Source organism: Bombina bombina, chromosome 8 (assembly GCF_027579735.1).
Source record: "Bombina bombina isolate aBomBom1 chromosome 8, aBomBom1.pri, whole genome shotgun sequence".
NCBI classification, from domain to species: Eukaryota; Metazoa; Chordata; class Amphibia; order Anura; family Bombinatoridae; genus Bombina; species Bombina bombina.
This window is the reverse complement of record NC_069506.1, coordinates 135,853,059-135,869,391: the sequence shown is the minus strand read 5'-3', so window position 1 is coordinate 135,869,391 and position 16,333 is coordinate 135,853,059. Positions and strand designations below refer to the sequence as shown.

At 45.6% G+C, this 16,333-nt stretch overlaps 1 protein-coding gene across 1 annotated transcript in view; it reads right to left on the bottom strand.

Moving 5' to 3' along the window:
* Positions 1-256: 256 nt before the first annotated feature.
* The window catches only part of IL4I1 (interleukin 4 induced 1), an 88,922-nt gene continuing 72,845 nt past the window's right edge, over positions 257-16,333 (bottom strand). The window contains exon 7 of the mRNA XM_053690589.1: positions 257-1,036. Coding sequence (XP_053546564.1) covers positions 283-1,036 — 754 coding nt within the window. The 3' untranslated portion in view covers positions 257-282. The remainder of the gene's footprint in view (positions 1,037-16,333) is intronic.

Genomic DNA, 16,333 nt, shown 5'->3' with positions numbered 1-16,333 from the left:
GCAGTCAAGTGTATGACCATATACCATATACATTTAATCCCTTATATTTTTTTATATATATTTATATGAATACTTTTTTATCAGATAGTGTTTTTGTGAGTGTAACTGTAATTTTGAATGTATTTATGTTGTGTTTAATGCAACTTTATTTTAATGCACTACCATTTACTTGAGGGCTTCAGTTGCGCTAACCCAACAAAATTGTGGGAAAAAACAATATCACTTGCACGGAAAAATAAGCTTGCTACTTATAATCTAGCCCAATATTGTGATTATTTTTTCTCAAGCTTTATGTATATTAATAGCATTTCTTAAAGCAGATTTCATTGCTCCCTCTATCCAGGCATGAGGATAAGCTGTATGTTCTCCTGCAAAATAGATCCTTCCCTCATTTTTAGATAAATCTTCTAAGTAGTCAGTCATTTGATATGGGGTAAAAGCTGCAAAAGCCCCCAGACTATATGGATCCTTACCCCACTTCTTTACTACCCCAGATCCATCCCACAATTTTAAGATGTGCTGACCATGGATCATGGCTAGGTCATTTAATACCATTTTCATGCAATCTTCATCACTCAGTCCCAAAAACACTGAAGAGTCGTCTGACCAAGTATATGACGCCAAGATAATGCTGCCTGTTGTATTGAAGAAATTGTGGCTTGGATAATAGATAAATCTTGATGGGTGGTCTGTTACTGACTTTCCTCCATAAATTCCCTGTTCTTCCCAAAAGCGCTCACGGAAGCTTAAGTATACCTTGGTGGAACCAGAATAATGAATGGCCCTGAGAGCCTCATATTTTGTTGCTGAAAGTGGTGGATGAAAATGGATAACTTGGGCGGCTTTGGCAGTTGTTGTTAGGAGAACAAAGTCGGCCCTAATATTAAGCAACTTTTGTTGTTTATTAAATAGAACTGATACATCATCTTTTGTTTGAGAGATTTCAAAGACTGGTGAATTCAAATATATGGTGCTATGGAGCCGTTGATAAAATGCGCGTGGAAGGTTATCAAGTCCACCAACAATTTCATGATACCTGAGAAAAAAGTGTAGTAAATGTATACATAAGTATCATTATAGGGTGTTTGATTATACTAGTGTGAATACTAAAGGCAATATCCTATTTTGATAATTTTATCAAATTTATATGAAACACCAGGTTAATCCAACCATGTTATATCTTACATATTGTTTGGCAGATGTATGTGATACATATTAAAACACAACTGTGTTGTTGATAAAAATTTATGTACATCTTGCTAAGTTGTTTTGCTGATACACAAAATGATATTGCATTTTATTTATTTTTTATTTCTCTTTAAAGGCCCAATGATCTAAAGCTGAGATCTTTCCGCTTAGATGAGATGATGTAAAATGACTTCAAATGTGCCTCCAATTAACATATTTTTTTATACTTCCCTGCATTTCTGTATGTGATGGAGAGATTAGCCCAGTGCAATATAGCACTGCGTGACGTGATAGTTCTGTTACACTTGCACTCTGTTCTTTGTATTTTATATTATTCTTAACTTCATATTTTGTTCTTTAAGTTTTATTACATTTAAGATTTGCCCTTTCTATGTTGTATTTTGATGCATTAGATTTTTCATACAGCAGTGCATTTAAGATTACAATTTTACAAATCCTGCTTATGCTTTGAAAGTTTATGTGTAATTTTAAATTAGGCTCATACTTTACTGTATATTTATTGGCTTCATATCTATGGGCTTCAGTTATCATCTTTCTGAGACTTAGATGTTCTGCCCTTTATGTTAGAGAATTCAGTGGGTCAACCCCTGTGAAGTCTGCAACTTTTGATATTCTAGCCTTAGGGTTTTAGAATATTTATATACTGTAGGTATTGCTCCTTCATACCCAGAACCCTGTATATTATGATACACAGCTAAAATTTGCCTTTCTAATATTCTTTAGGCATCACTCCTTCGTACCCAGCACCCTGCATATTGAGATACACAGCCATCAAGCTAAAATTTGCCTAATATTCTTTGAGGGACTTTGCAGTACTGACAAGATGCCTTAGATCAGTGTTTCTAAAACACGGTTCTCAAGTACCCCTAACAGGCTATATTTTTATTATAACTGAACCAGTGCACAGGTGAAATAATAAGCTAATGGGTGAGAGCAGGTTAGTAACCATGGTTGCTGATCAGCTGATTATTTCACCTGTGCTCTAGTTCAGCCCTTCTTAAACTTTTTCCACTCGTGACCCCATTTCACGCAATAAATTTTACGTGATCCTGTTATATAAAATAGCTATACACAGGTGTATCATTTATAACAAATTAAAGAGGACATTTATCATTGCACCAGCAGTTCTTGTGAACTGCTGGTGCAATACCGCCCCCTGCAGATATGCGGCAAATCGGCCGCTAGCAGGGGGTGTCAATTAACCCGATCGTATTGGATCGGGTTGATTTCTTGCGGGTTCTGTCCACCTCCTCAGAGCAGGTGGACAGGTTATGGAGCAGTGGTCTTTAGACCTGGGAACGAACAATAGCATAATAGCTTGTTCTATGGCTTGTTACCACCCAAGAAGCAGCCTCTTTTTGCTCAACATGTGCCTTTCACAGAGAAGAACTTTCCTGTAGCATATCAGTCTGATCCTGACTTAGCAGTGCAGTCCAGCCCCGAAATACCAGACAATCCCTCTCTGAACGAGAGAAACGACAAAACCCCAGAGAACAAACTATTATGCTACTGTTCGTTCCCAGTTTTAGCGCTTCTCTCTTTTTATTTATGCAAATGTATATAGATGTCTATGTGAGAATGTGTGTATGAGACATGTGAACAAATATAAATTATTCTGTATTGTTAAAATATTATTTCCCAGTGGTAGCTAAGGGTTAAATAAGGCCAGAAAGTTTCACCTAATAATTTACAGGCAGAATTTATGGTCTGTAAAACTAGTGCAGGGAGCGGATGCGAGGGGAACGTCATAAGGGAGGGGCTGCTGGGAGAGAACAAAGGGGAATCTAGGTGTGCCAGGTGTGGGGGATGAGGCAGAGATAAGGAGAGCAGGCATTGGTCAGGAGCAGAGACAGGGGTGGAGCTGGAGGTAAAGGTGTTATAAGGAAGTGGATGGCTGGAAGGAGTCACTAACCTTTTTTCTTTGTTGCAGAGAAGAAGTTTTCAAGATGACCGCAAGGAACAGGAGAATCCCAAGGAGATACTTGGATGAAGGTGAGACAGTCTGGAAGACCTGGGCGATCCAGGCTCAGAAGAAGATCAAGAGGGTGGAAAAAAGCAGGAAGGAACAGCAGACAGTCCAAGGAGAGGTGGTATCCGGAGGAGGTACGGTGGAGGTTGGTGCGGTGTCGGCCGCTCAGGTAAGCCAGGGGGGGGTTAGCACCCCATGCAGGGGGAGCGCAGTAGCTGTTACGGGGCCGCTCGCCAGTGTTTCCGTTGCAGCGGAGGGAACAGGCGTATCCCCTGGTGGTAGCGGGGGTAGTCCAGTGTTGTTCAGGGGGAGTCCCGCATCTAGCACCATGTCCATTCCGCTGGGTCAGGGGGGCGGCTGCAGCACACACAATTTTCCTCCCGGCGTTAGGAACGCAAGCGAGCCGCATAGCCCCATAATGGTAGCGCAGCGAGCAGGCCCAATTGACGTCACCGTGGCGAGGAGGGGCCCCGGTGACGATAGGTTAAGGGGTGTTCACATGGGGCGCGACGTACGCGCGCGCACACGGCGAGCGTGGGGCGGAAATGCCTCAATGGGGGCGGCCATCTTGGGAGCAGGGTGTATTGGGCGGTGGAGCTTACACGGCGGGCGGTAACGGGTGGGGCAGAGGCCCATTCTCAATGGGAGCATCTCAGCAGGGATACGGGTGGGGGGGATAGAGGAAGATTCGTACGGTCCCGGTGGGCCGAGGGAGCACCTGTGGGAGATAAGAAACGGGCCAAGGGAGTGGAGGGAGGGAGCATGGGAAAACTGGGGGCAGGGGAATAACTGGAGACAGGGAGCTGAAAGGGGAGCATGGGCAGCGAGGGGGGGCTATGGGGAGCCCAGTAGGATAGAGGTATTCAGGAGAGGGGGGGAGGATGGCATTAGGCCACAGAAGAGAGCTAGAGGAATGGGGGGGAGTATGGGAGACAGGAGGGTGATCAGAGACTCGGAGGGGAATAGCTATAGGTTAATAGAGGAGGAGGCAGAAATAAGGGAGATGGAAACAGGGGTGGAAATGGGAGAGGGACAAATGAGGGAGGCAGAAAGAGGGAGGGGGGTCAGGGGGCAGGACGAGGTAAGAATGGCTGACTCCAGTAGGAAGGGGAGAATGGTACAAGCAACGGGAGCACAGGAAGTAGGAAGGAATACTAATGTTTCTATGTTATCCCCACAGAGCACCTAAAAGGAGGTATGCCCACCGGAACGAGCACAGCAGCAGGAGCCAACGGAAGTACCCAGCAGCAATGCGGGGGAAAATGTTGTGGTAGCAGAAACAACCCCAGTAAGAGAACTGGAAACAGGAGCTGCAAAACAGGTGGCAGCAACTGGTGCAGCAAGCAGTGACCAAGGGGCAAAGCAAGGTAAGAAACTATTGTGCTTGAACAGTAATGTGTCAGATAGTTCATCTGAGTTTGACTCGGAAGATGAGAATGTAAAAGGGGAAGGGGAGAAGCGGATATTAAAGATAGTAAGGAAAATATATGCAAAGCAAGGAAAAGGGGCAAGGAAGGGGCTAACAGAGCAAGAGCAGGAGGAGACAGGAGAGGTGTTTAACGGGGATGACGAGGTAACGGGAACATTGTTAATGCCACTAACAACGCATTTAAAAGCAAAGATAATTGCCAGGGCGCAGAAAGGGAAATATGTGGACATATTCGAAATTACTAGGGAGGCAGCGGCTGTTAAATCTAGAGGCGAGGATGGTAAAGGGAAGAAGGGGAAGCAAACATTTACAGAATGGGTGAAAGGGATACTTATATACGCAGAGTGTTTTTTAACTGCCAACCCGGGGAAAGTGAAGGGCATGTTGAGGTACATCCATTTCATTGCAGAATGTTACACAACATATGGGGGGTTTGCGTGGAAGGACTACGACACAGAGTTTAGGAAGGGTAACTTGCAATTAGGAGACAAAGGAAGGAGGGACTTTGGTATAAAGATATTAGACCTATACACCAGGGTAATGAGGGTACAGGATGGGCCCCACGGGGTGCGGGGCGCATCGTTTAATACAAATAAGAGCGGGAGAACTGACAACAAAGAGTGCTGGGCATACAATGAGAAAAAGTGCGATAGGGGGGGCGCATGCAGGTTCAGGCACATTTGCAGATACTGTGGCGGGGCGCACCCTGGGGTAGACTGCAGAAAGAATGGGGGTAACTTCGGGTATGGGAAGCAGTCCTTTCGGAGCCAAGGAAACGCGGGTGGAGGACAAATTGGGGGGATTGGCGCCAACCCCTCTGAGAATAGATAGACTGGTTCGTGAGTTGCAAGCATACCCTATCATAGAGGATAGAGATTTATTAATTAAAGGATTAAGTAAAGGTTTTACATTCCCAGTAAAAGGGGTGGTAGCGGGTGCGATGAAAGCTAGAAACCTGAAATCAGCAGCGGAACTCCCGGGGGTACTGAAGGAGAAGCTAGGGAAGGAGGTAGAATGTGGGAGGATGACGGGCCCATTCGCAGAAAAGCCAATAGCAGAGCTAATTATTTCACCCCTGGGGGTGGTGCCCAAGAAGGAGGAAGGGAAATATCGCATGATACATCACTTATCATACCCAAAGGGTAGGTCAGTAAATAATGCTATCGATAAAGCAGAGGCAGCGGTGCAGTACCAATCGTTTGACAGCGCAGTGCAGTTGGTAAGGAATGCGGGGAGAGGGGCCATGATGGCAAAAATAGACATTGAATCGGCTTTTCGGCTACTGCCGCTTAATCCTGATAGTTTTAAACTGATGGGGTGCAAATTCGAAGGGCAGTTCTACGTGGATAAATGCCTTCCAATGGGGTGCTCGATATCATGCTCATTTTTCGAGAAGTTTAGCACTTTTCTGCACTGGTTAGCGGTTGCAAGGCAAAAGAGGGACTCAATATCCACTACCTGGATGATTTCATGGTAGTAGGGAGGGCGGGCACTGACAGGTGTGAAGGCATGAAGAAGGGGCTGATAGGTTTGTTCGAAGAGATGGGGGTCCCGGTGGCAGACAAAAAGACGGAGGGCCCTTGCGCGAGACTCGCTTTCCTAGGCATAACAATAGATTCGCTGAAAGGGCAATGTGAACTACCCGAGGATAAGGTAGAAAAAGCTAGGGAGATGATAGCATGGATGGCAACGCGTAAAAAAGTAACACTAAGGGAGATGCAGAAAACTTTGGGGGTGTTAAACTTTGCATGTAAGGTAATACCAATAGGGAGGATTTTCAAAAGGCGATTGGAAATCAGCACAAGGGGCGCAAAAAAGCCGGAGCATATGATTAGGGTAACAAAGGAGATGAGGGACGACCTGAAAGTATGGGACCAGTTTTTGCAGGAATTCAATGGGGTGCGCATATGGCAGGAGGTGGCGCCCGCGGTAGATTTGGAGCTATACACGGACGCGGCAGGGGGAAAGGGTTATGGAGCATATTTCCAAGGGAGGTGGTGCGCAGGAGAATGGCCAGAGAGCTGGAAGGAAATGGGGTGGATTAAGAATTTGGTGCTGCTGGAACTATTTCCCATAGTGGTGGCCATGGAGCTATGGGGCGGGGAGCTAGCGAATAGGACAATAATATGCTGGTCCGACAACATGGGGGTGGTCGAAATCATCAATCAGCTATCAGCATCATCAATGCCAGTAGTTAAGTACCTAAGGTACTTGGTTCTGAAATGTTTAAAACATAATATATGTGTCAGGGCCAAGCATATTCCGGGGTTCAAAAACGTAGTTGCTGATGCGCTATCCCGTTTTAAGTGGAAGGAGTTTAGGGAGCTAGCACCCAATGCCAGACAGGAAGGTGAATGTTGCCCTATGCTTCTTTGGCAGATTGGCAGCGGATAGAAGGAATCGAGGAACTGGTCGAAAAAGCCTTGGCACCAAACACATGGGCAGTGTACAGGAAATATTGGGGACAATGGTGCAAGCATAGGGAGGAGGCGAAAGGAGGGGAGGAAGGAAGATTTTTAGAATGGTTGATGGCGCTGCGGAGAGAAGGTGTAAAGAAGGGGAGATTGAGCGCAGTGTTAGCAGGGATTTCATACTGTTCGCAGCTATACGGGGGAATAGATTGGTCCAGGAAGTTTATAGTAAAGAAAATCGCAAGGGCATGGGGAAGAGGGGAAGAGAAGGAAGTGGATAAAAGGGAACCAATAACTGAGGTTAGATTACAGAAAATGATAGGGGCACTAGAAGGGGTATGTGCAAACAGGGACGAGGCGCTTATTTTCAGAACGGCTTTTTTAGTAGCATTTCACGGAGTAATGCGGATAGGGGAGCTGTTACCAAAAAACAGAAAAATAGGTAAAGGGGGTGTAGAGACAGGGGATGTCAGATGTGGGGAAGAAGCCGTGCTAATATTGGTAAGACGATCTAAAACAGACAAGGAAGGAAAAGGGGCATGGCTAAATATGGCTAAAACAGGGGGAACACTGTGTCCGGTGGCCTGTGTTAAGGAATACCTGATATCAAGGAGGAAAGGGGGCCGCACATTTCTGAGGCATGCAGACAGTTCGGATGTAACAATCTTCCAGTTTAAAAGCATATTACAAAGGGTGGTTAAGAAATTGGGGTGGAAAGAGGCACACATTGCGCCGCATTCATTCAGAATAGGAGCAGCGACCGCCGCAGCGGGTAGGGGTTGTTCAGAGGCACAAATTAAGAAATTAGGGAGATGGAAATCTGCAGCGTACAAATCTTACATAAGAGTGCAAAAGGAGTAAGGCCTTATTATAAATGTTCTAACGGTTAAATTGTTTTTTGTTTTACAGACAAAGCGTTAAGGGTGTGGATAGTAGGGCATTCCTACGTCTATTGGGCACAGGCTAGGGCAGCAGCATCGGCGCAGGGAGTAAATTTGGGACTGTCGCACAAGGAAGTTAGCATTAGATGGGTAGGAAAAAGAGGCATGATGTGGGACGAGTTAGTGCCTACAATACAGCTGGCAAGGAGAAGATGGGGGTGTCTGGATGCCATAATTATACATCTGGGGGGGAACGACATAGGTGCTTACCCACTTAGAGAGCTAGAAGAGAAAGTGGCAGGAACAATGAGATGGTTGAGGGTGGCATGGCCATCAGTGAGGGCAATATGGTCCAATATAGTTTCGAGGATATTCTGGCGGAACTCGTACACGAGCAAAGCAGGATATAGATCGAGGAGAAAAGTGAACCAGGTGGCAGCAAAGGTTATGAAGGAAATAGGGGGTAGAGTGGTAGAGCACCCACTGATAGCAGCGAGAAAGGAGGAGCTATTCAGACGGGATGGAGTGCATCTAACGGATGAGGGAAATGACCAGCTGCTGGTGGACATCAGAGGGATGTGCCAAGAGTTGGTGAAGGTAAGGAAAGGTCACGAATGGTGGAAAGAATTGGCCGAAAGAGGGGCTCTTTTTGGTGGCGGTGAAGTTTGTGCACGACACGTGGGCGGGGCAGAAGGGGAGGTGGGAGGATCCCGCGGCATACCCAGCCCTGAGGGGTGATCCGGTGGTCTATCTAGGGGGGGGACTATGCCGTGGGTTCTCCCTTCTCCAAACTGCCCTGCCAGGGGGGGGGGGGTAGTTGTTACACCCCCCTAGGCGTGGTTCCCAAAATTCTGGTTTTTAATGCAAGGGCATTATTTGGTGTTTATTTTGAGTTTGATTTATGGCTGAATTTTGCAAGATATAGTTTAAAGGTAGCAAAATTCAATTAAGTAATAAAATCGTGACCTTTCCACATTTCGCCATAACTACTGTGTCTGTGTTTTTATTTTAGATAAGAATTAGATAAGAGAAATGGGGATCGGGGGTTATGGTTGTTGGGTGTTATACATGTATTGGACGAGGGAATGCAGCCTCCTCACCTTAAACTAGTGCAGGGAGCGGATGCGAGGGGAACGTCATAAGGGAGGGGCTGCTGGGAGAGAACAAAGGGGAATCTAGGTGTGCCAGGTGTGGGGGATGAGGCAGAGATAAGGAGAGCAGGCATTGGTCAGGAGCAGAGACAGGGGTGGAGCTGGAGGTAAAGGTGTTATAAGGAAGTGGATGGCTGGAAGGAGTCACTAACCTTTTTTCTTTGTTTCCCACCCTCCCACCCTAGACGCAGCAGAGCACGATGCAATAACCGGAGAGGTCACGTGAGAAGGCAGTACTTGCACGGCTAAGGGCAGGACGTTGACTAATTGGTTGAGTCGCAGTAAGACCGCCCGTGCTCCTCAATAAGGGGAAGAACACAGCGCAACCGAAGGGCAGCAGGTGACCTGGCGGTCTATGCTGACTGGAGGATAGAAAACGGCAGCTGTTTTTTAACGTAGTATTGAGCATACAATCGCAGCAAGCGGTGAAGTTTGTGCACGACACGTGTGCGGGGCAGAAGGGGAGGTGGGAGGATCCCGCGGCATACCCAGCCCTGAGGGGTGATCCGGTGGTCTATCTAGGGGGGGGACTATGCCGTGGGTTCTCCCTTCTCCAAACTGCCCTGCCAGGGGGGGGGTAGTTGTTACACCCCCCTAGGTGTGGTTCCCAAAATTCTGGTTTTTAATGCAAGGGCATTATTTGGTGTTTATTTTGAGTTTGATTTATGGCTGAATTTTGCAAGATATAGTTTAAAGGTAGCAAAATTCAATTAAGTAATAAAATCGTGACCTTTCCACATTTCGCCATAACTACTGTGTCTGTGTTTTTATTTTAGATAAGAATGAGATAAGAGAAATGGGGATCGGGGGTTATGGTTGTTGGGTGTTATACATGTATTGGACGAGGGAATGCAGCCTCCTCACCTTAAGCTCCTTGACCCTAATCAGCAGGAGGGGCTCTTATCTGGTCAGGGACAAAGGCAGACAGTGTAAATTTACCAACAACATTAATTCACTGTCCTCACCTCTATTACCTCTCCTGCTGTGACGGTTGCTGACAGGCAGTAAATAACGCACAGGAGAGAGGAAATCAGTATGATGCTGTGTCACCAGCAGGAATCGACTAATAATATGTAATATGTCACTGTCAGACCTGTGTCACAGTATATTTTGCTAAACCTAACTAGGCTGTCAGATGTTCTCAGTGACAGCTCTGGGGGCAGCCAGCTTGTGCAGAGGGTGGGAGGGAAGGGAACTTACCTTTGTCTGGGAGCTGCAGACTCAATTTAGCCTCTGATATTCAGATCTAATGGTGCAGGTGCACAACAACAGCACTTAGGATGATGCTGTCCAAACCAGGATCAGGCAGTCTCTGAGACTGTAAAAGTACTCTGTCAGCATAGTCAGTCACACAAACTGTTGTCTGCCTCCCAATTCAGTTAGCGCACTTGCTCTGCACTGTAGCTATTAGTCACAGAAGTCAAGTGACAGTATTTCCTCCTTTTGTCGACCTAAGGCGCACTGCCTCTAATTTTAGCGCTCTTGCAGCGCAACACTTATAATTAAAAAAAAATAATGAAATAAAGAAAATGTAAAAAAAAAAATCTCCCCACTGCTCCAGCGACAACCCACATTAGGGTTGCGCAACCCCATATGGGGTCGCGACCCACAGTTTAAGAAGGGCTGCTCTAGTTCAGCTATAATGAAAACCTGGCTTGTTGGGGGTACTTGAGGACCGCAGTTGAGAAACACTGCCTTAGATAATTCTTTTTTGCATTTGTTACAATAAAAAGTTTTATAGAGTGATTTTTTTTTTACTTTTACCTTTTTGTGATCCTGTTAACTTGTCTATAATATAACTGATAACTTATTCTATGCACTGAGAAGTGAATATTTCCAAAATAAATTCTGCCCCATTTATTATTAAGGTGAGTGGAAAGCAACTATCAGAAGGTACAAGGAGAAGTTACAAATCCATATATTGTGCTAGGTTTTTTTATTCAGCAAGATATTAGTTTCATTAATGGGTTTAATTGAATCTAGACTATTGTCCTTGTCTTGTGCACATACACAGCATCTTTTTAATCCTTAAACAGTTATAGATATGTTTAATTGTGGCTGCAATTTATTATATTTAAAAAAAGCAATCATGGCTTCCGGTGGGCGGGCCAAGGAGAAGGCAGCTAGTGCTAACAGCTCCTGAGTTAGTTGGCATATTAATGCATAATTAATACTTATAAACTCCAACAACATATAAAACTAAGCTCCTGAATTGACCCGAGTGCATGATAGCCTTGATACAGCTGGTATCCGGCGTGTTTGAGCACAGGCGACAACCATCTCGCCCCCCCGGCAAGCTGACCTGCACATGGAAGTGCGACCACATCAAACAGGCTCCCTGATAAATTATCTTTGCCTGAATGACTGAACTAGCCCAGCAGTGTAAACATACGGATAACACTTCCCATATCTAGCCTGGCTTAGAGAGAGGGAGTGAGGCTCATACCGGATTCGGGCCTAGGAGCAGTTCGGAATCCTGCAGCCACGAACAGCGGGTGCGGGGGCTCCCCCACACGTCTCACTGACCGAGATCAGAGAACCGGCAGCAACATTACCCAAGCGGAGCAATCGGTGAATCCCCGGAGTCTGCAATATCACGGGAGGACCGGGCGGCTAGAGAGTGAGCAAAGCCAAGAGAACACAGACGGAGGCAAAAAGGCGCGAAAGCGGTGAGCGCCATATTGCTAGCATACCTTTGCCGGGAAGAAGAGTAGTGCTGAGGCGGCAACGCATCTTGCTACACTGGTGGCGGGGTGTGCACTGCTGGCCAGCCTAACCGGGACCTGACATCGCACCTCCGGAGGGACTGGACCTGCAAGGAACAACGAAAAGAGAACGTTCTGCCCTGCTGGTGTGCGGATAGGCCTCTGCCGCTGTGGAGTGTCGACTCCGGCTCAGGTAAACGATCTATCGACCGCACAGACACTGAGGGCTGACGAAAGGGAAAGGCTTTTGTTTATCAGAGACATGGTTGGGTATTAGATCAGTGGCAGCCTACCCTCCTTCCCCGAAACCCCCCCCCCCCCCAAATACCCTGCTTGATCAACATCCCGGGGCTGGTATTTAGACAATCACCAAGAGCCACTGAGTGGCAAGGCCAGATCTTTACATCCTAGTCTTGGCCACCTCATTGCCCACACTTTGAGCCCTACTGGACCAGACACAAACAGCGACACAGCTCTGCTGGTCCCCCTCTGTAAAGGCTCTTTGCTCAAAGGGAAAACTGTTAAAGACTGCATTGTGTGACTCTCTCCATAAGGGCAAGCTAAGAATATTTAACTCTTTCAAGGGACTGATTCAACATAGCTGGCCCTTTCCTGCACCATAAACCCTGCTGATTGATGAATATATTATCTGGCATAACAGCCTAGTGCTTCTGCGGGGCAACACCCAGTGCTTCAGTGTGTGACTGATAGTTTTTCTTACAGCAGTACAAAACCAAAATTTAGGTGCTGTCAGCTGGAACACAGATGTATTGCCTAGGCTCACCTTGTAATATCAAAGCATAACTAAATCTGGGCTGACCTACTGTCTACTTTGCACCTATATAATGTCTTTTAAAGCATAAGATAATTATTGTTGAGACATATTATATCCTAGGCTTACTTGTTACGTTACTGATTCTGCAATAACCTTTTTATGTGTGCTGTGTACATATTGATACTGTGTGCATAGGTAAACTATTTATGTGCCTAGGTAACTTTTATGGATAAATTCCTGACAGGAAGTAGAATGTCAGGGAAGAACAAGAGTTCTGGAAAGACGAGGGGAGCTGCAGACCATCCACAGGAGTCAAATTCTGTCCCACAAAATGAGCAGACAATCTCTTTGGACACACATGTGGTGGTGCGGCAGCTCTCCTCCATCTTTCTCCCCAAAATTGAAAGTTTACAAAAAGGTCTTGATCATTTGACAGGGGAGATGAAACAATTTTCCGTCAGATTTACTGAGATGGAGGACAGGGTGTCAGGGCTCGAGGACACATCGGTCACACATGATACACAATTAGATGTTCTACTGAAGCAAAATGTAGTCCTACACCAAAGATTAGAAGATTTAGAAAATAGATCCCGTCGCAATAACCTGCGCATCCTGGGGATCCCAGAAAATGTTAAGCCCCGAGACCTCATTCATTTCATTCAGGATACACTACCTACACTACTTAATCTAACCCCTGCACTGTTCAGGGGTAGCGTAGAGAGGGCGCATAGAGTAGGCCCCGAGAGACAGCAAGACAGAGGCAACACGCAACCTAGGCAGGTTATGGTAAAATTTCTACACTTTCAGCTCAAGATAGAGATACTGAGGGCTTACAGAAAGGTTTCCCCAGTTTTGTATGAGGGATCAAAATTGCTAATATTTCAAGATTACTCCTCCGAACTCATGCGTAAACGCAAGGAGTTCTCCCCCCTTTGCTCTCGACTAAACGGAGAGGGCAGAAAAGTGTATCTTTTATATCCAGCCAGACTAAAGTTACTAACCCCCTCAGGACCTAAGTTTTTTGATACCCCACAAGAGGTTACTGACTTCCTGGGTAGAGAACACAGGGGCTCAATGGCAGGCTCACCCAGATCATCGCATTCAGACCCGGGATGAGAGATGGGGGGGTCCATATTATATGCTATGGGATCTTCTTATCTCTTTTCTTTGAATTTAAGGGTTAATGGAAGCCTTTAGAGACACGGTGCAACGACACCACTTGTTTAGGGGGGAATATAACAATGCTGTTGTTTTAGTTAAACCTACTGTTCTAAGTTCAACTGTTAGAAATTTAGGTTATGTTGCAATGTTATTGATTACTTCAATGATTTTCTGCGTATGTTACCTCTTTTTAAAAATTTCAGCCAATTTACTTGTATCTTCTCTTAGGAATGGCCCATTAATTCTATACCCGGATGTGGCGTATCCAGGGTTCATTAGTTTAACTGCTCATTACAAGGTATATGTAAAACATAACCCCCATTCCAGAGCGATTTATACCCTGTCAAGTGCCCCTTCTGGCTTGCAGGTCACTATCACACTTTTATCCATGATAATGGAAACCTTTAGAGATCTGATGCAACGACACCACTTGTTCAAGCAGAAATGTAACACCGCTACTGTTTTGGTTAAACCTAACGTTGTAGGTACAATGGTTAGAAATTATCTGATGCAACGACACCACTTGTTCAAGCAGAATTGTAATACCGCTACTGTTTTGGTCAAACCTAATGTTGTAGGTTCAATGGTTAGAAATTTATATTATGTTACTATGTTACTGACTACTTTAATGATCTCCTGCATGAGTTTGTATATGTTTACCTTTTTAAATACTGCAACCAATATATTGGTATACTCACTCAGGGATGGCCCAATGATTCTATACCTGGATGTGGCGTATCCAAGGTTCATTAGTTTAACTGCTCATTACAATATAAATGTAAATCACAAACCCCTTTCCAGAGTGCTTTATAACTTGTCAAATGTCCTTTGTGGTCTGCAGGTCACGATTCTGCTTTCATCTAGGATATTACAGAAGGTATGTGAAACTGCTGTGGGTGCGGGGGGAGGGGAGGGAGAGAGAGTTAGGATGCATGCATTATTATTATTTTTTTTTTTTTTTTTGTGTTGTCTTTCCCCCATTTCTCCCCTCCCGCAGGATACCGGTGAGATCCTAACTCACATGACATCGCTTGAATGGCGGTAAGGTTTATGACATGGAATGTGGGAGGGATCAATTCTCCCACTAAGAGGAGCACTATACTGACACACTTAAGACGCTTGGGAACTGACATAGCACTACTACAAGAAACCCATCTATCTGAGACAGAACACGAGAAACTAAAGAGAGACTGGGTGGGGGCAATAGAACATATTTCATTCACTAACTCTAGTAGGGGCATTGCTATTCTATTTGGGAAAAGAGGGAACGTTGAAATTTTGCACACACTCAAAGATAAGGAGGGCAGATTCCTGATAGTCAAAGTTAAGATAAATCAGAGGGTACTAGTGATATGTAACATATACGCGCCAAACTGTAAATCTAAAACCTTCTGGACGCGACTCATACAAGCGCTTGTCCCCTTCTCGGGTTCTGAGATTATCCTGGGGGGAGACTTTAATTTGACTCCAAACCCAGCCTGTGACAGAATGCGGGATCCAGATCGCACAACCGAGAGGTATCGCTCGACGTGCAACAGCACTTTCGAACAGAAAACATTTTCTAGAATCTCTGAATCCCTACAACTTGTTGATATCTGGAGGCTAAGAAATGCGGATAGTAAAGATTTTACTTGTATCTCTAGGGCCACTCCAACACTGTCGCGCATAGACCTCTTTATGACGTCCTCTAGCTTAATTCCTAGGGTTACTGGAACTAGGATTCACAATGTTGTGGTCTCGGACCATGCACCGGTTGAACTAGTGCTCTCGATTGGAACCATAGTTGCCAATAAGCAGACGCTTAGGTTCCCAAGCTTCCTTTACACTTCTGACGCATTCTCCAAGCATTTAACGCATGCATGGAATGACTATTACACAGACAATCTGGCGCACCAAGACAATCCAGAATTGTTTTGGAACGCGGCAAAAGCGGTTCTCACGGGGGACATCATCTCCTATGTGTCCGCCCTACGGAGAAAAACTCAGGCTAGACTGCAAAACCTGCAGGAGGCTCTAACGGAAGCCTACCAAGCATACTGTGGATGTCCATGCCAAGCCCTAAGGGATAAATACCTTGAAAGGAAGGGAGAGTTAGATGTGTTTCTGGGCCACCAGGCTGTCTCACGGCTACTTAGAACCCAGGCTAAGTATTACAGAGAGGGGGACAGATCAGGTAGACTATTAGCCTCCTTGGTAAATAAGAAGACTGCTCGTAAGCCTATTGCGGCAATTACTTACCGCAATAAGACTCATAAAACACCAGAGTCTATAGTGACGGCTTTAGCGGATTATTACGCCGACCTATATGCCAGTCAAAAGAAACCGCCTCACGAGATCATAGCATCCTTCTGGAATGAGCTTGATCTTCCGCAACTCAGGGAGGAACAGTTGGCGGTTCTCAACTCACCCATAGCCCCTGAAGAGATTCTAAAATCCATCTCATCTATGTCCAATGGGAAAGCGGCAGGTCCTGACGGCCTCCCGGCTGAGTTCTTCAAACTATTGAAGACCCAGATCACACAGACTCTAACAAAATTATACAACTTATATTACAAGGAGTTGATACCTCCCTCTCAAACATTTACAATGGCACATGTGTCATTGATTCCGAAGCCGGGGAAGGATCCAGGTCTCCCCGAATC